This window comes from Pseudonaja textilis, chromosome 4 (assembly GCF_049901715.1).
Source record: "Pseudonaja textilis isolate UNSWEBS1 chromosome 4, rPseTex1.2, whole genome shotgun sequence".
Classification (NCBI taxonomy): Eukaryota; Metazoa; Chordata; class Lepidosauria; order Squamata; family Elapidae; genus Pseudonaja; species Pseudonaja textilis.
The window spans coordinates 28,909,593-28,928,608 of NC_141993.1; the positions used below are offsets into that span (position 1 = coordinate 28,909,593).

The 19,016-nt window shown below is 45.1% G+C and overlaps 1 protein-coding gene across 1 annotated transcript; it reads left to right on the plus strand.

Moving 5' to 3' along the window:
* Positions 1-9,380: 9,380 nt before the first annotated feature.
* On the plus strand, positions 9,381-14,515 carry NKX6-2 (NK6 homeobox 2). Its single transcript, XM_026710590.2, has 3 exons — positions 9,381-9,815; positions 10,568-10,740; positions 13,937-14,515. The coding sequence occupies exons 1-3, from the start codon at positions 9,395-9,397 to the stop codon at positions 14,198-14,200; spliced, it is 858 nt and encodes a 285-aa protein (XP_026566375.1). The 5' UTR covers positions 9,381-9,394; the 3' UTR covers positions 14,201-14,515.
* The last annotated feature ends 4,501 nt before the right edge of the window (positions 14,516-19,016 follow it).

A 19,016-nucleotide genomic window follows, 5' to 3' on the forward strand; every position in this document is an offset into this window, starting at 1 on the left:
TCATGATCACATTTAAGGGCACTTGGCAACTGACATAGCCAATGGCCATAAATATGAACCAATTGCCAAGCATCTGAATTTTGATCATAAGATCGTGGGGATGCTACAAAGGTCATAAGTATGGAAAACGGTCACTGGCAAAGGTGGTATTCAGCAGGTTCTGACCAGTTCTGGAGAACCAGTAGCAGAAATTTTGAGTAGTTCAGAGAACCAGCAAATCCCACCTCTGACTGGCCCCACCCCCATCTATTCTCTGCCTCCCACGTCCCAGCTGATCGGTTGGATCTTCTTTGGTTGCCCTGCACAGGAGAATGGAGCTGGAAAGCAGGTTAGTGGGGTGGGGAGGGAATGGGGATTTTACAGTATCTTTCCCCTGCCACGCCCACCAAGCCACACCACACCCAGCAAGCCACACCCACAGAACCAGTAGTAAAAAAAATTTAATCCCACGACTGGTCACCCATCACATTTTTCAGTGCTAAATGAATAGTCACTAAATGAACAGTTGTTAAGTCGAGGACCCATACACCCAACACGGGTGTCAAACTCACCGCATCCCATTGCCATCTCATGACATTTCATGACATTGTTCCCCTTTGCGGAGCTGGGGTGAGCGTGGCCTATGTGTGATGCATCCGGCCGGCAGGCTACCAGTTTGACACCCCTGCTTTAGAACATAGAATAATAGGGTTAAAAGGACTTTGGAAGTTTTCTAGTCCAATCCCCTCCTGAAGCAGGAGACCCTATATCAGGGGTCCCCAAACTTGGCAACTCCCAGAATTCCTCAGCCAGCTATGCTGGCTGGAGAATTCTGGGAGTTGAAGTCCAGTCTTAAAGTTGTCAAGTTTGAAGACCTCTGCCCTAAACCATTCCAGACAAATGGCTATCTAGACTCTTCTTTAAAACCTCCAGAACCTCTACAACATCCAGACATAAGCATTCCACTGATTAATTGTTCTCAGTCAAGATATTTTTCCTTAGTTCTAGATTGGATTTCTCTTTCTCTTCCACCTGTTACTTCTTCTCCTGTCCTTAAGTGCTTTGAAGAATAGGCCAATCCCTTCTTCTCTGTGACTGTAGACCAGGGGTCCCCAAACTTGGCAACTTTAAGAATTGTAGACTTCAACTCCCAGAATTCCTCAGCCAGCTAGGGAAGAGGAATTCTGGGAATTGAAGTCCCCAAGTCTTAAATTTGCCAAGTTTGGAGACCTCTGCTATACACTGTGGAACCTGATAAAAACCTGGCTTTCCCAGAAGGCCTTGGGGACTGACTCCAAATCAGATTCATTTTTTTTAAAAGAGACTAATTTTCCCACATAATACAAAACCAAAATGAAGAAGATTTTTTTCATTACAGCGTTGAAGATCGACTGGATGAGAGACAACAGTAGGAATACTTTCCAAGGAAATATTGACATACAGTTAGGAGCAAGTTTCAATCCTGCAGACTTAGCGTTCATGGCTGCTTGCTGGACAAGCAAAATCCCGTGATGGAAAATGAGGCTAAAGCACTTCCTCCAACCATGTTCTCAATGCTGTGCTGTTGAACTGGCACAGTTCCAAGGACAGACAAGGCTGGCCTCCATTACTGCACAATGAAGCCCATTTGGGTGAAAGGCCTCTAGGTCACAGAATACAATTCGTAGACAGCTTTAAGCCTCCATATTCCTTCTTTAGGAAAAGAATAGTGAATTCCTGCCTTCTGTACAAATTGCCATAGTTTATCGGTTCTGCAATCAGAAGGTGCAAGATGAACAAGAAGGAAAAGTCTCTGGAATGTATACGCAGGTTTTATACCAGCGGGACAGGAGCTTGCCGATAAAATATGGCATGTTTTATGAAAGCAGAAACTATTAAGACACATCTCTGGAAGAACTAGAGAGAAATTCACAGAAATTAATGCACGTATAGAGGAAGCACCATGATCTTCAATAGGCCTTGTATTTCTAGGGAGGAGAACTAATGTGATGACCTATATTGCAAGGTTTTTTTTACAACAGAAAATAACTCCACCACCTCCACCTCTCCAACACCTTCCAAAAGCTACCTTCAATAGGTTGGTATGGCAACTCTATTTATTTAAATGTCAGTGATTAATTAATCAACTGAAGGTCAACCTGTTAAAAATCTTAAAGTGGATGCTGGATCTACAAAAATTATTATATGCATGTCTTTTTAATTGATGTTATTAAGAAAGAATTAGAGGATAACATCACAGATATAATTACAGTACATAACATATGGCATTTGATACTGTATCCTTAAAAAGACTTTGTAACTGAGTGAAATTGAAACTCACATGAAACTGAATTTATATTTTAACTTCTCGTTGTCATCTGTGGCCCATCCAGAAGTATCTTCCTCTCTGAAGGTGCCCTGGATATGTCTGTGTTTTCACAAGTTTTACCTGGGTGGATCTTAGGTATAATAATCACAGCATTCCCTAAAGTAGATTTTTGTTTATTATCAACATTTGTTTTTATTAACTGCAGGTCTTTTATTGGTGTATTATGTTTTGAATACATAAACTATTCAGGTGGCGAGCAGCTAAAAGTACTTTTACAAAGAACAAATTAAATATTTGAATGTTAAAATATTTTTTTAATAATTTTTTATCTTTCCCAGACAAAAATCTTTCTCCTGAGCCTGAACCACTTGCTCTTAATGCCTTAATGCACTCTGGCTTATTTATCAATACAGCATATTTAAGAAACGTTGCGGGGTCTGGAGATCTTGAGGTAGCAACTCTATAAATTTGCCAACAAATCCCTATGATTTGGTGTTAAATAGTGAAGAAAGTTCCTGCTTGAAAAAAGCCATTCTTGCAGGAAAGAAAGCCTAGGACGCATGACTTCAAAGTGCTTTGGTTATAGAGATGACTGGGAAAATTGTATTCAAAATGACCTGATAAAAAAGAATTGTGTGATGACCCAGAGTGTAACACAAATGTAACAAAATCCAAAATGTAAATAAGCATCCTTTAATGCCTCCAACTTGGCCCCACAGTTCAATAATTCTCAGTTGGAGATAAAACTTATGCAAAAATAGTCTTCAAAAGAAAGCAATATAGTCTGAACTCAATGAACAGATAGAGGTGAAATAAAAAACCAAAACAAACTATAATGAAGGAATTTCCACAATGGACCAGGATAAGTAATTACCAACTTCAAAGAGATAACAAGGTACAGTCTGTTGGAAAGATGCCAACCAAGATAACTTCAGCCCAAAATAAAACACGCTTTGCTTCTGTTTTGACCGTCTCTCTTATATACTATTCTCCTCAGCTGCAACCAATGAGGGGGGTCATGGCCACTTCCTCTCTCTTAAGCCAAGTTGTTTCCTTCTCCATTCCTCCCTGTGTGTCCTAGGATGAAGAGGGGATGGGCCTGGTTCTTCCTCTGACTACCCAGCCGGCCTCTGCCCTTCCCCAGCCTCCTCCACAATGTCCAGAGCCACACCTCCATTCCTTGTCTGCTGTTCCTCCTCTCCCTCAGAGTCTGACTCTAACAAGGGCATGACAAATTGTGTTACCTGGGAATGGGCCATCACGATGAAAACTGGAGAGAAAGAGAAAGCAAGAGAGAAACACAAAGAAAGAGATGGATAGAGTACATCAAGGTTCTCATAGCCAAAGACCTTGGCCAAGATTCGGTAAAGATAAAGGTAAAGGTTCCCCCACACATGCGTGCTAGTCGTGGAAATATTTTTCTTTGTGCTGCTTTTTTTCTTATTTCTTGACCTTTAGAGAAATTGAATTACCAGGTAAGTAATATCCTGAAGAACATAGAATTGTGGAATTTATGAGGGAGAAGGGAATGCTGATTGTGTTAGATGCTTTGTTTGCAGGTAATACACAAGGCCATTTGAACAAGGGATTCCATTAAATTTACTTAGCCGTACTATTGCTAACAGTTAAACCTCAATTTTACTCCAGCAAAGCAGGACCAACGTTTTCTAACAAACATTAGAGAGATGTTTAGAGAAGGAAGAAAATAATGATCTTGGAGACTTTATAAATATATAATAAAACTCAGTATTTGAAGTGCCTGAAAAGTTCTGCAAACCTTTTTGGGACACCGTTTGAGCTTTAAATTCCAGAATGACTTCTCAGGAATTGGCTACCTGTCCATGGCTGTGGATTAGACAGCTTTCTAGCCACTTCACCTTTGGGAAACTATCTTGTGGCCTGATGTTCCCTCATCTTCTCTCACAATAAAAAGTGGCTATGTTCCCCTCTAGGCCCTGCTCTCCAACACTCCTTGGAGAAAGGAAGAAGACGACACCATCTTTTCCTGCGTCAACAAATGAGGATACCTTTGTCTTTTCCACTAAGCAATCTCCGCATGGGTTGAACTACATCAAAGGGTCTTCAAACTTGGCAAGTTTAAGACTTGTGGACTTCAACTCCCAGAATTCCTGAGCTAACATGAGCAGAGGAGGAATTCTGGGAGTTGAAATCCACAAATCTTAAAGCTGTCAAGTTTGAAGACCCCTGAGCTACATCCTCCATCATTCTCAGCTCTGCTTGAGGATTAGGTACCCCTGCAAAGGGATATAAGTGATGTCTTCCTTCTTCAAACTTCTGGGACAGTAAGGATTCCCCAGAGGCTTCAGGCTACATAATAGGGGTTCAATTTTACCTCCACTCCCACCGCTGGTCAGCTGAGAAGCACGCATGGATCCCCCAAACGTTGAATCATTGCTTGGTTGCCTCTCCCAGTCCTGACCAGTCGAAGAAGTTGGAATTAAATTGGATTCTCCAGCATTCTTCTTCCACCACCGTCTCTTTTCTCTTCGGGGGACGCACCAGCCTCCCTCTTCCTTTGGGTCTCTTCGGAGCAATCACGGGTGTGTGTGTGGGGGGGAAACGACAGTCTGGGTGGGGTGGGGGGCGTGGCTGGAGGCATGACGCAGCCTTCGGAAGCGGAGGGAGCCCCTCTGTATCTACTGCAGCTAAAAGCAGCACATTGAAAGCCAGGAGCGGCTCTTCCCGTCTGGGGGCACCTTAAAAAAAACAATGGAGAGCTAGGAGTGTCTCCCATCTCTTTGCTCTCGGAGTAGGATAAATGGGGCAAATGAATTCCCGGAGAAGATGCGGAGCAACAGGGGTCCCCAAACTTGAAGACTTGTGGACTTCAACTCCCAGAATTCTCCAGCTAGACTGTATAAACATATAATAGTACAGTATCTGCAAAAGACCTTCTTGGCAATTTTAAGATTTACTTCATAAAGAAATCTAGTCATCTCTTCTGTTTCTGTCTGCCTTTTGCGTGCCTCTGAGAACTTCGCGCGCGTGTGTATTTTTCTTATTCTTACTCTTTCTTTCCCATCTTATTATGAATAACAGAGGGGATTGTTCGCTGCCGTCACCTGGTTCTGTAAAAGGAGGAACTCGGGAAAGAATAGGAAAAGCGGGGTGGGAGGAGGAAACCAGGATCCTTTTTAAAAAAAAAAGAGAGAGAGAGAGAGAGAGAGAGAGAACTACTCGTGTCCAAGCAAGCTTTGGCTTAAAAATGCCAAAGTGGATTGTCGCAACAATCTGTTCCACACGCGTAAATAAGCATCACACTGCAACTGTGAGTCTGCCATTGGAAAGGCATCAGACTAATAGGAAAACGTACAGCAGCGTTTCCTTTGAACTTTTCCTGACAAGAGACCCGTCGATTTTGTCGGTTGGAAATCCCACGGAATCGATCCGGTGTCCTCTTTCGACATTTCCCCAGAACTGATCACCTCGGACGGCCCCAGATCAGAGCGCTGAGTAGCTGCAGTCGCGGTACTTCCTCTGACTCTGGCCAGAGCTCATAAAATCCGCCAGCCCAAATTCCGCTACAAGATCCCAGCTAAATGAAGCATTCATTGGCTGGCAGAAAATCGGCTCCGCTCAAGTCTATCTCAAGGCACCTGTCAATTGCATTTCATTGGAAGCGTGAACGTGCGTTGGAAGAGGGTGAAATTAAGAGGGAAACGGGGAATCTCTAGAACAGAAGTTTCTCTTCTTTCTTTCTTTCTTTCTTTCTTTCTTTCTTTCTTTCTTTCTTTCTTTCTTTCTTTTCTTTCTTTCTTTCATTCTCTCTTTCTTTCTTTCTTTCTCTTTCTTTCTCTTTCTTTTCTTTCTTTCTTTCTGTCTTTCTTTTCTTTCATTCTCTCTTTCTTTCTCTTTCTGTCTCTTTCTTTTCTTTCTTTCTTTCATTCTTTCTTTCTCTCTCTCTTTCTGTCTTTCTGTCTCTTTCTTTTCTTTTTCTTTCTTTCTCTCTCTGTCTCTCTCTCTCTTTCTTTCTGTCTCTTTCTTTTTTTCTCTTCCTTTCTTGCTCTTCCTTTCTTTTGTTCCTTCCTTCTTTCTTTTACGAGAGGGCTTTGTTTCCTCTTTTTCTCTCTCCCCTCATTCTCCCCTCCCCCCAGGATTTAAACTCCCCCCCAAAAAAGGGGGGGGGTTATAACCTAATGCCACAAGGACACTGGCTTCCGGGGCTTCCGGGGACGCACCAGCCTCCCTCTTCATTGCTTCTGGCGAGCACCCACTCGATGCAGGCAGCTGCGTTTGAGGAGGGGCGGTGGTGGAAACTGCAGTTTTTGGAGACGATAGGAAGGATACAAACGCAACTTTCTGAGTTGAATAGTTAGGATGCCGTGGGAGAAACGGAGAGAAAAAGAACCAACTAAAATATCGGTCCAAAAGTACTATAGTCACCCACTGGTTTGATCGAAAGAAAATATGAGGAGAAGGAGATGTTAGAATCCAGCGAGTTTAATGGCACTTAGAGCCAATAACTGCGGAAGAGTAGTTCTCTATTATGTGAGACACGTGTCTAGAAAATGCTCTTTTCCGTGCAAGGGAGAAAAAACAAAACCTTTGCGCTTATTCACTATCCCAAATTTGGTGGCAACTGGATGTTCCCTTCACAGGTACAATATTGCTTGCGAGATTGGTTCGTGGAAGGCAACAGGTTTAATGTTCCCACTGGCGCACAGTCATTGGATATAGCTATGGCCGGGGCCGCTTTTCCTCTCCACTGAAGACCACCAGCAAATCCAAATAGGTCTTATATAAAGAAGATCTCTGAGGATGGGCTCCTGCACGAATCCAAAAGCTCGGAAGACCGAACTCTGGTCCCGGTGAGCGACCCAGATTAGATCCTCAAATAGGTCTGGTTTTACGTCTGGGTTGCCTTTGCACAATCTTTCTTCTTTTAATTGCTGCAGCTTTTGTTTTCTTTAAACTTCTCCTTCGTCTTGGTCTTCCCTTCTCAAGTCCTTTCCTAGCATTCACAAGTATTAAATATCCAGCAAGGGTCAAGAGAAGCTGCCGGGTTGACACGGAAATGTTCCACTTTAAAAAGCAAGGCGTGTGGATCCTCCACTGTAATTCAGAGGTTTTTGTCTTCAACGCTGAGAAGTCAAGGTCTGTTTCCCCAAGGGTTTGGGGGAAGAACGCCTCTTGGGCCTAGATAGGATTCAGATTCCAATCGGTTCATTTTAAATAAGTGTCGTTATTATTGCTGGTTATGCCATCCTGGACGGTTTAAGTATTATTAGGCCGATTCCGGATCCAGCTTCTAAATAGGAGCGCCAGACGACTGCAGATGGTTACAAAACTCTGCCAGAAAATCTCCAAGAACCCAGCAAGGTTTATTTCTGAGTACTTAGTTAGTTTCAGAAGTGGCCTAAGAAACTATCCCTTGCCTAGGAAGAACGAAAACACAATGTCTTTAAAAAGTCAAAATATCACAAACACCGGGCGTCGTGGGCTGAAGGAATTCGAGGTGTTCTTAAAGCCGGATAGGAAAATGCGCTCAACTTTACGCATTTTGGGGGACCTTATATTTTTCAAATAAAAAAAAAAGTAACGGGCAAGCAGAAACACGTACCTAAGCTGCAAAATAAACTCTTGACTGAAAGGATGGACCAAGAGAAATTTCAGAAAAGATCTCCTCCTCACCCCCTCGTCCTCCCTTTGCTTGTTATTTGGAAAATCAGGCTAAAAATCGAGCACGGGAGGCGGCAGCCCTAAGGTAATCAATAGAGACACGGAATGTGCTATAAAAGGTATTTTTCAGGAAAATTAAAAAAAAAGCATGAACCATCCTCGGAAGCGAGGGGGAAAAAAATCAAGAATGTGTGCGTGTGTGTGATATATTCCATATATAGATATTCCTTATATTCCATACACATACACACACACACACACACATATGGAAACGGTAAATCCACAGATTCCGTTTTATTTCTCTCGGTTTCTTCTGAAAACCGCGAGCTGCCGTGGGAAAAGCCGCGTTTAATGTTTTTAGCGGTCTCAGAAAATCAGAAACGCGGAATGAGCCGGATTGCGGGGGTGGGGGAGGGGGCTTTCATTTGTAAAAGTGGCTTTGAGTAATGGTGCGAAAGGTCTGGAGGACTTTAGTGACATCAACGCCGTACTTATTAATTTTTTTTTAATTTATTGCTTCAACCCAGAAGGGGTAAAAAAAAAAAAAAGCAGCAGCAGCAGCAGCTTACGCCTAACTAAACTCCCATTCCGCGGGATTTATTTAATCGTCGGAAAGATAAATCAGCTGGTAAATTTACAGCCATTTAAAAGTATCCCGACCGACTTTTATCACGGAAGCTTCAAGCAAGCCTCGCTCCCCCCGCCCTCCCGCGGCTCCTTTGCCCCGCCTCCGCCCGGCCCGAAAAGACACGCCGGCGGGGCGGCGGATGCAAAAGCGGGAGAGGAGCCTGCCGAGCCATTGGCTGAGAGCCGCGGCCTCGGCAGAGATCCCGGCCAATCGGAGGAGCGCGGCGGGCAGGTGGCTGCGAGGTTATCAGCGCATCTTGTCCCGAGCGGAGAGTCCTTCGCCGAGGCTCTTTTCGCAGGCAGGGGAAGCTCCGCGGAAGCCGGGAAGGAAAAGGGGGACCGCGCGGCAAAAGCCGCTGGAGGGAAGGGATTCCCCTTTCCCCTTGCAGGATTTCCACTCGGGCCTTTTTCGTCTTCTTTCTCTCTTTCCAAAGCCGCCAGGAAACTGGAGCGGGCCGGGGGGGGACTTTCTCCCGCGCCTTCTTTCCCGGGCGACCGCCACGCCCTGGCCTGAAAACGTCCCGCGCCGGGCGATCGCGGCTGGGCTGGCCCTCCTCGTCAAAAACAAGCGGGACTCGGGACCATCGCGGCCTCTACCGTCCACGTGGGGCCAAACTTGGTGATCCGCCTCGGTTCTCGCTCCTTTCTCTGCGCCGGCTGGGAGGCCGAGGGTTCCGCCTTCGCTTGCTCCGAGTTGGAGGACGGGAAACAGCGGCGGCGGCTCCCTTTTCTCCCCTCATCTCCCTCCCCGTTCCCACCCCCCCGTGCCTTTCCTCTTCTTCCCACCTCCCCCCACCCACCCACCCACCGCCGCCGCCGCCCCCCCCTTGATGCTCCCCAATGTTAGCCGTGGGGCAGATGGAGGCTAACCGCCAGGGCGCCTTCGTGCTGAGCGGTACGCCGCTGGCTGCGCTGCACAACATGGCCGAGATGAAGACCTCCCTCTTCCCTTACGCCTTGCAGAGCCCGGCCGGCTTCAAAGCGCCCGCCCTGGGCGGCCTCAATGCGCAGATCCCGCTGGGCACGCCGCACGGCATCAGCGACATCCTGGGCAGACCCGTGGCCGCCGCTGCCGCCGCCGGTAACCTGCTCTCCGGCCTGCCCCGCCTGAACGGACTCACCGCCGCGGGGATGTATTTCAACCCGGCCGCCGTCTCCAGATACCCCAAGCCCTTGGCTGAGCTGCCCGGCCGGCCTCCCATTTTCTGGCCCGGAGTTATGCAGGGATCGCCCTGGAGGGACCCCCGGCTCGCCTGTCCCGGTAAGGCGGGGTTTTTTTTTGGGGGGGGGGAGAGGAGGCGCTGAGGGGAGGGGGAAGGGGAGGCCGCAAAGGAGCGGAGGCGGCAGGTGGAGATCCGAGCGAGGGGATCGTTTGGGTCTCTCTCAAGTTTTTCCCGCCTATGAATTCGGGCTCCCCGCCAGGCTAGAGACTCGCTTTTACCAACGCCAGCTCTCTGCTCAGCCAGGGCCCCGGGAGGGCTCCCCACCCTGCTCGGATCCCGCCGCCTTGGAAGAGACGCGCCTGGCGCTGTAGCCGTTTCTAGGACGCTTGAACCAAAGGCGGCTCTCGGACGGGAAGTCGCCGAGCTTGCCAGGCAGCGGACTCCGCCGAGGGGGGCTCCCGTCCCGAGGCCCTCCGTTTGGGCTCCTCTTGCTGTCGCCTCCGTTGTCCGTTGAGCCGGGCGGGGAGAGCGAAGCGCTGAGGGGGGCGGGGAAGCGGGCGAGGCGGCCTTTCCCGAAGGCTGCGCGGGGCGGGCGAAAGGCTTCTTTCGCTTGGCGCCACCGAGCCGCTCGGCCTTCGTCCGCCCTTGGAGACGGCAGTTCCGTTTCCTTGGCTTTCCCCGCCGTGGCTGCGGAAGGGGGGCCTGTCGGATCAGCGCGGACCCCCGAGTCGCCCGTTTAGGATTCCGGTGGGGAGACTGAAAGGTAAATTTTCCTGCCGGTTCTCCTAAGACGCAGCTCCCCTTGCGGAGCTGCTCGCTGAGGCGCTCTCTCGGTCTTCCTCGTTTTCAGCCCAGGCTGGGATGGTTTTGGACAAGGATGGCAAGAAAAAACACTCCCGGCCGACCTTCTCGGGCCAGCAGATTTTTGCGCTGGAGAAGACCTTCGAGCAGACGAAATACTTGGCCGGTCCGGAGAGAGCCCGCCTCGCCTACTCGCTGGGGATGACGGAAAGTCAAGTCAAGGTAGGGCGCTCCCGGCCAGGGTGGTGCCGAGCTCGGCTTTGAGGAGTAGCAACTCCAGCGCGGATTCAGAAGCGAGGAGGGAAAGCTAAACGGCACTTACACCTTGCAAAATCCTAAAATCTCCGGGGTCTCAGCCCCAGTGAACTAAAGGGATGGTCTCCCAGGAAGCCAGCAGACTATTAAGTTAAAATGTTCCCAAAGTCGCACTAGCTAGGATTTCACAGCTTGCCTGAATCCAGGTTGTGCCACTTTTGCTGCTGCACTTAAATGAATGTGAACACAAACTACTGGTTTCTTAGATCAAAATTAGGTTTATTGTCAAAACCTTAGGTTTCCTATCAGATACTTCATATTAATGTGCACAGTTCATTCCTGAATGTCCAAAACAAAACAAAAGCAAATCTTGAACTTTGGGAAACTTTGATATTTATCATACATCACATTCTTCATAGCAAAATTTACTAAAACAAAGCAAACGTCCATTGCTACTATTAAATAAGAAGCGTTATGAGGAGGTTAAATGCAAAGGCTGCCTTTTCAGCTTCTCCCCCTGGCTCTAAACTTTCTCTGCTGCTCTCCCCTCCGTGCCCATTTCACCTTTCCACTCATTTTAAGTTCTAGCAATGAGATAAACTGAAATATTTAAAGTCTGGGGGAAAAAAACAACAGACCTTACATAACAACCTGTTGAACTGAAAATAAAATACCTATATGCCAAACCTAAAATATGGATTGGAACCAGATGCTTTACAAATTCAAAGATTATTTCTTCCCGAATATAGAAAACCTCTTTTTAGGCAAAGTTAGTGCCTATGTGTTTTAGTCTTTCTAGAAGGCTGGAATTTCTCTCACAATTTCTATACTATGGTCATTCTGTGAATTAATTGTCCTGAAAACAAAAGAAACAATCATCTTAAACGTTGCCTTATTTTCTAGTATTACAGAAGGCCAAAAAGGGATATTAATACAAACATGACTTATGCCTTTAAGAGGCCATGGGACTTGCTTACTGTGTAGCTAACAGCCTGATGCGCATTGATTCTAGGTGGACCTCACTGTACAGAGATTTAATTCTGAGCAAGTTTTTTTTTCTTATTTAATTTAGAAGAAAGAAAAGCTAACTTTAAATAAAGTTAAGATATTTAGATGATATTCATGAGTGGATTGCTGCTAATACTAAGATATCCAAAGAATTTCAAAGCCCTCCCCCCTGCAAAGTTAGCAATTAATTCCAAAGGGGCTTCTTAGAAAGTAAGCTCTATTGAATTCAGCTGGGTTTTGTTTCTGGGGAAAGTGGTTCATCTGTATTTCAAAGAGGCTTGCTGGGAGTCCTCCTTAAATCAAAGGGGACTTTACTTTGGAGTAAATCTGCTTACAGCACAATTGAAAACCCTCCTATTTGAAAGCAGGGTTCTTAGAAATTTCCTTCCTACAAATTACTAATTTTGGAATTGGTGATGGAATGAGGGAATGGTGTGACCTGGTTTAGAGGCCTGTGCACCTGCACACAGACAAATTGTTCTGCAGGTGTCTTCTGCAGAAGGATTGCAAGGCAGTCAGTTGAAGAATAATTATACCAAGTTCCAGATTCCAAGGGCATAATGTGATTTTTTTAATATATATGATGAGTTTCCACCTAACCGTAGGACCCTAAAACCAAATTTTCTTGGAATTGTACAGGAACTCAGGGGGAAAAAAGATATAGTTGCACAAAAGTGATATTGACACTGTGGGCACCCACATATGATCTTCAAGTCCAGATTACTACACTATTTTAGCAGAATCCTGAATGTCAGGGCGCTGAAAAGTTGGATATAGGGAACCCATTGTAGATGGATCTCCAGGACAATACCTTCTGGTGTTTGTATATTTGCATGGAAATGTCTATTTTTGTGGCTCTGGGGTAGAGCTGGTCATACTGGTAGGGGATTCAAATAGCATATTATCTTTAGCATTAGCAGTCAGGATATTATTAAGCAGCATTTTTTTGCCTTGTGCTCATTTTAAATATCTGATACCTATTTAGGAATAAAACATACAGTTCAAATTTATTTCTTCAAAACAAGCCCTGTTGCTCCTCTATCTAAATCCCACTCGGATTCTGGTATCCTAATTGTGCCCTATTTACAGTTTTGGAGAACCGTCATTTTACAGACCGAAAATCCAAATTCCAAACTAAGGCAATGCTAGCTCAAATTAGAGTGTTTAAAACAGCATGCATTCTTTAAAACAAACAAAAGCACAATTGATAAAATGGCAAAAAATAAATAAAAATCCAGAGGGAATGGAGTATATGCAGTTCTACTTGGAGGATGAACACCCTACGCTGCCTTCCTTCTCTTTCTCCCTGATTCTTGGCTGAGTGAAGAACTTTTCTTTTTTAAAAAATCTAAAAAACACTTTAAAAACTTTTGATAAACGATTAGTAAAATTCATGCCTTGAGTTTTTCTCCATCCTCCCTCCCCTCCCTCCCTCCCTCCCTGAAATTTAAAATAATTTCTTTCACATTTTTAGAAGTTCGTTTATTTCTAGCTATTTGTAGCTTATTCCATTGGCCGGGCTTTCCACCAAGGATGTGTGTTGCAGTTGCGGGCACTGAAAAATCCGGGGAAACCCGAACATCCCAATTGGAGGAGTTTCCTCCAATTATTCGGCGGATGATTCCCAATTCGCAGGATCCCCGTTGCAAACCCCAGCAGGGGACGGCCGACACAGGATGGCTAGCGAAGAACGACGCCTCTAAGCATCGGCCCTTCCTTTAGGGACCCCCTCCCCCACTCCCACTTTGGCTGCAAACTGAGTTCGAGGCTTAAAAAATCTCCCCGAAGGACGCTCGGTGCTGCAACCGTTCCTCTAGCGCGGCTCCTCCTCTCAGCTGTCCCGGCCCCCTTTGCCATTTCAAAGGTTGGAGGGGGGAGTCGCCCCCTGTCACCCCGAGGGGGAATTCTGGGTCGTTTCTTAAGTGCCGTCCGGCTTGGTGCGAGATAAAGAGGGGGGCCCGGAGGGGGAGATGCCACAACCGACGGCTCGTCAGCATTGCCATAAAATGCGGGCCGGGGGAAGCGGGGCCTCGCCTGGGTTTGGATGAAGCCTGGGAAGCGGAGGGGTGGGCAAAGCAGCTCTGCGGGTCGTCCTCGGGCGGCAACAGGCGCCTGACTTTGACCGGCTTTCTCCCTCTCTCTCTGGCCGGCCCAGGTCTGGTTCCAGAACCGGCGGACCAAATGGCGGAAGCGGCACGCCGCCGAAATGGCCTCGGCCAAGAAGAAGCACGACTCGGAGACGGAGAAGCTGAAGGAGAGCTCGGAGAACGAGGACGACGACGACGAGTACAACAAGCCGCTGGACCCCAATTCGGACGACGAGAAGATCACGCGGCTCCTCAAGAAGCACAAAGCGGCCGCGGCCGCCGCCCCGCTGGCCCTGCTCAGCCCCTGCAGCAACGCCTCGGAGCCCTCGTGACTGCGGCCCGGCCCTGACCCTCCCGCCCCGTCCTCTCCGCCGGCCAAGCAGGGTAGTAGTCTACGACAGCCTCGGGACTGGCCGCCGCCACCGCCGCCGCCACGTGGTGTACAGCCCGCGCGTCGGGAAAGTCCTTTCTGTACATATATATATATATTTACTGAATAAGTTATGGCAAGGAATGGCCGCCCTTTTCTCTTCCACCGCTGTCCGTTGCGCAGGGAGGAAAGAAGAAGAAAAGTTATTCCGGCCTTCGCGGGGTAACGCCTGGCTTTCTTTGCCTTCCTGTCTTTAGACATCCTTCCCCCTTCCCACGCCCCCCAGTTCCCTCGTCCCCTGCTGCCGGTGGGCCTCGAAAGAAAGCAACGCTCAAAGCAAGCCGGCTTCGGCTGCAGCCGGGCCGCGGGGACCTTTAAGCTGGCTTCGCGAGGGCCCGGCAGCGTGGCTAGCCAGAGGCTAGGCCCAGGCGTAGCTGCTAGGCGGAGGGCAGCCCCTCGTAGCCGGTATTTGCGCTTGAGACTCTGCTCTCCAGAGCAGCGACCCTCCCCCCCCCACACACACACAAAAAAACCCCTTTTGGCCCGCAGGGACCCGGTTCCATGGAGAAAGGACCGGAGGGGGCAGCATTTTGTGTGCTGCTTCCGATGGGGTTTGGCTTGTTTGCGCGGCCCGGGTTGCTGGCATGTTGCGACCCCTGCGCCAGGGGGTTGGGGACCGCTGCTCTAGAGTGTCATCGTAGGCCCCCTAACTAAGGAGCAACCCCATCTCCCTTGAAGGGGACATGTCTCCTGTCCAACAGGAAGGTAGGATTGCAGGTGATGAACAGATAATTGATTTGGGCCAAACTGGATTGCAGCTGGGTTTATGCATTGGGGCCTTCATCAGGGCTGAGTAAATAGGAGGCGGTTGAGTCTCTTCTGTCCCAGGAGAGTCCAGGCTGCATAACCTTGGTCTACTCTGAGGGGCCCATCTGCACTTAGGTGAAGCCTCTTTTAATTCCTGGGGTGTCCCCTGCAAACTAACAGCTTTAAATGTCACCTGTAGCCTAGAACTTTCATCCCATTGGATTCTAGTCACTGAAAAAGGGGTTGTCCGTAAATGCTGCTGGGATATGTCAGTGGGCTGAGGATGGAGTAGCTGCTGCCTTTGAAATTGTGATTTCCACCCCTCCATTTTCCCCACCCCACCCCACCCCTTTCCTGCTCCTAACAATCAAGCTGTTGTTACTGTTTTGTATATGAGTGGAGGATACCAGCTCAGCTGTGTATATAGAAAATTACAGATTTTTGTCATGTATATTTCTAGTGTAAAGAAGAAAAGGTTTCTTTTTCCCTTTTTTTAAAAAAATGTTGGGTTTGGATGGCTTGGCTTCCTTTGATTTTTTTCTTTTCTTTTCTAAGAGAATGTAAAGGGAGAGAGAACTGCTTCACTTGATTTTCAGCTGCTTTCTGACTCATACAAGTTGGAAAGACTTTGTATGAATCAATAAATTATTTAACAAGCTTTTTTTCTTTGGAAAATATCTGCCTTTGGAGTGTGATGGAATGATGGCTGTCTTGGGCTTATTTCACTGGAGTTTTGTGGGACAGCCCTTTCTTGTGTAGAAACACCACTTCTTTGTAAAATTTGTTGTTTTAGTGGAAATACTTTTGACTTGGATTATTTTCTGTAGAACAAGAAGCATAGAACTGGTCTTTTAATGGGCAGAACACTTTCTATTTTAGAAATAGAAATGAAGAATACAGTACCAGATCGTTTCAAAGCCTTAACTTCCATTTCAGTGGATAGTTCCAGATAAAGCTACAAACTTGATTTAATAGGCATCAAATATTTTATTTGTTAAATATTCAGTCTTGGGAGCATGTTTGCTGTGAAAGGAAACTTTTCTGGGCAATTTTCTCCTGATTAGATGCTAGTTTTTAAAAAGCTTCATACTAGAAAAACTCTTTACTTATGGAGAATAAGTAATTTGGGTATTATATTTCTCAGATCAAAGCCACATAGAAGAAGGAAACCTTTAGATGCAATACAAACATTTCTTCCCAATGACAATATAATATCGCCATTGCCATCATCCTTAGTGAATTTGTAAATTGTTGTCCCAAAGTATTGCCAAAGGAAACATTTTTTTTTCAGGGTTCAGAATGGCTAAATAGGACTATTCTAAGGAGTGATGCCATTTCCATTATAATATCCAACTATTAGAAAACATTTATCCTACTGAATCTCTCACTTATTCTATAATTATTAGGACAGACACAACTATTTGTAGCCAGACAGAACTATTTTTGGACTGATAGTATGATCTGGTATTTGTCTAGCCTTTTTACATAAAATCAGGGGACCAGTGAGTGAGCAGAATCAAAATAAAAATTGAAATTTGATGAACTCAAATTAATTTTACTTTAAAACTGTACATTTAATATGATTGCTTCTCATATGTTTAAAAAGTTCCCCTTCTATCATATTAATTAAACTGTGATCATAACTTTTGAATGGATGCACCTGGAGACGCATACAGAACACATGAAATCAGTGTAAATAACTTGGTGTAACTCAGGCTAACTACCATCCTCATTTTGGTTTGATGTCCATTAAGAGTTGAAATATTTTAATGGGATCAAGTAGAAGAACAAGTCAAACAAAGCATGTTTCAAAGAGACAGACACCGCTGTATGATCCAGTCACCTTAGATTGCAATATTGGTGTATGTAATATGAACCTTACTATACTTGAACAGGCTGCATTGGCTTCTGTGAGAAACATGACCTTTCACGCACTTAGTTCCAAAACAATATAGCCCTTTAGTCATAATGCAGAACTATTAATGCTATTTGGTTAGACAACAAAGCATAAATTGAAATGTGAATACATTTCTGACTTAAAGCTACTTTAGAGCTATATAGTTTCAAACATGTTGCTACAGGATTTTATGTCTGCCATACAAATAATGTGAGAGAAATAATATTGAGGCTTTGGGTTTTGGTGCTGTGCATGCTTATTTGGGAATATGTCCCCTTAAAATGTGAGAGACTAACTTCTGAAATAAGTTATGTGTAGGCTGCATAGTCAGTTTTTTGGTGGAAAGTGCATAGACTTTTTTAAAAAGTCAGAAATTGCAAACAAAATAAAAAAGGGTTAAGGCCTGTCAGAATGAGTGAAGCTATTTTCTGAATTGGCATGTTAGCAGAAAGGCCACATTAGGTTTCAGCAGGAGCTGAGTTGGTTTATTTGAGCATTTGATAAAGTGTGCCTTCTATAATTTGTGACTTTAGGCAGGTTATGTCAATGAATTTTTAAAAGTCAAAATGTAAATACAATACAGAACCAATATAACACGTGGCCAACACAGCTGTTGAACACAGCTTGATGTTGGAGGCAGAAGATCCAAGTGGCAATTCCAATAAGAGTGGTGAAACCGATAATAGAACTATTTGTCCCAAGAACAACTGCTTAAGTTAGCCCATTTCATTTTTCTTGGTGGAAAAGTGGGGCAAAATAGGAGCATTTTTGCTCAATTCAGGTCTGGTTTTAGTTAAAGATCAATGTGCAAAAGGACAATTTACATTAATATTTCTTGTGATTTCATTTTTAATCTCATAATTTCTAATAATTCTATCAACAATGGAAATGTTTACTTTCCTTGTTTTTACAAAAGCACTCATATTTATGCATTTCTAACACAGAGGGCTATTTAAACTGAACCTATTCATGCTTATTCAAAAGAAAGATCAACAGGCTTAAATGAAACTCTGAGGTAAGTGTACATGGATTGTAGTTTTAATTATTTACTTCACAAGGTTTCAAATATATACCACTAAGCTGAACAGATATGTTTCTGAAGAATGCAGTTTGTCTGCTTGAAGTATTTTTATAGCAGTAATGAAACATATTCCCTGAACAATTTAGAAATCATTGAAATATAATTCAACAAATTAAAGGAATACAAAAATATCACAAAGTCTATGTGAAATGAGGTGGAAGAATAAAATGTTATTTTTAAAAGTCAGTGAAAATGAAAACTCATCATACACAAATATGGTATATTTTTATTTATATAAAAATGTCTGTCTGACTGAATGATACATACATATTATAAAAGCAGAATATCATTTTTATCTGAATAAATAGGAATACAATGAACTTTCTTCTAATTGTGAGAATTTTGTTTAAAGAAAAAATACCCAGCCATCTGCAATAGGAGAATGCTTACATTAAGCTTCCTCATGTGTTGTAAAATATGCAGGCTTCCTAGATATACTGATATCTTCATCAAGCTAAATTTTAAAAGCAAGTTGGAAAGGGAACAAGGAAGGATGCTGCAATGAATGACGAAGTTTTCCATAGCTGGATTGTCACTACTGGGACAGTCACTTTACATGGTGGTTCCACTTTTCAAGGCAGACATGGATATGACACTAAATCCATCAAAGCAAGAATATTATCCTATAGTAAGATGAGCAGCCAATATGTTAGATAGACAGAGAGAGAGAGAGAGAGAGAGTCACTTGTGTGATTCTTCATCTTATTGTGACACACTTAAAATTTTCAGAACCACTTATTGCTAACTAAGCCCTTCCTTCCTTCCTTCCTCCCTCCCTCCCACCTACCTACCTACCTACCTACCTACCTTACTGCATCACCAACATTTAGCAACTGCTAAAAACAGGCAAAGCAAGTAATGTGAGCTGCAACTGTTATAGAAACCTGCAAAAAGCTGTGCCAGGAACCTTTCTAGTCCCCCACCTATATGCATGGCCCAATTTCAGCCAATTGCTGCCACCTGCCTCCTAAAAAAAATAAGTGTGGCTTCATG

Coding starts and splice junctions, on each gene's coding strand:
- NKX6-2 (XM_026710590.2), top strand. CDS start 9,395: ATGTTAGCCGTGGGGCAGATGGAGGCTAACCGCCAGGGCGCCTTCGTG. Junction 9,816..10,567: donor CCCCCGGCTCGCCTGTCCCG/GTAAGGCGGGGT, acceptor CCTCGTTTTCAG/CCCAGGCTGGGATGGTTTTG. Junction 10,741..13,936: donor TGACGGAAAGTCAAGTCAAG/GTAGGGCGCTCC, acceptor TGGCCGGCCCAG/GTCTGGTTCCAGAACCGGCG.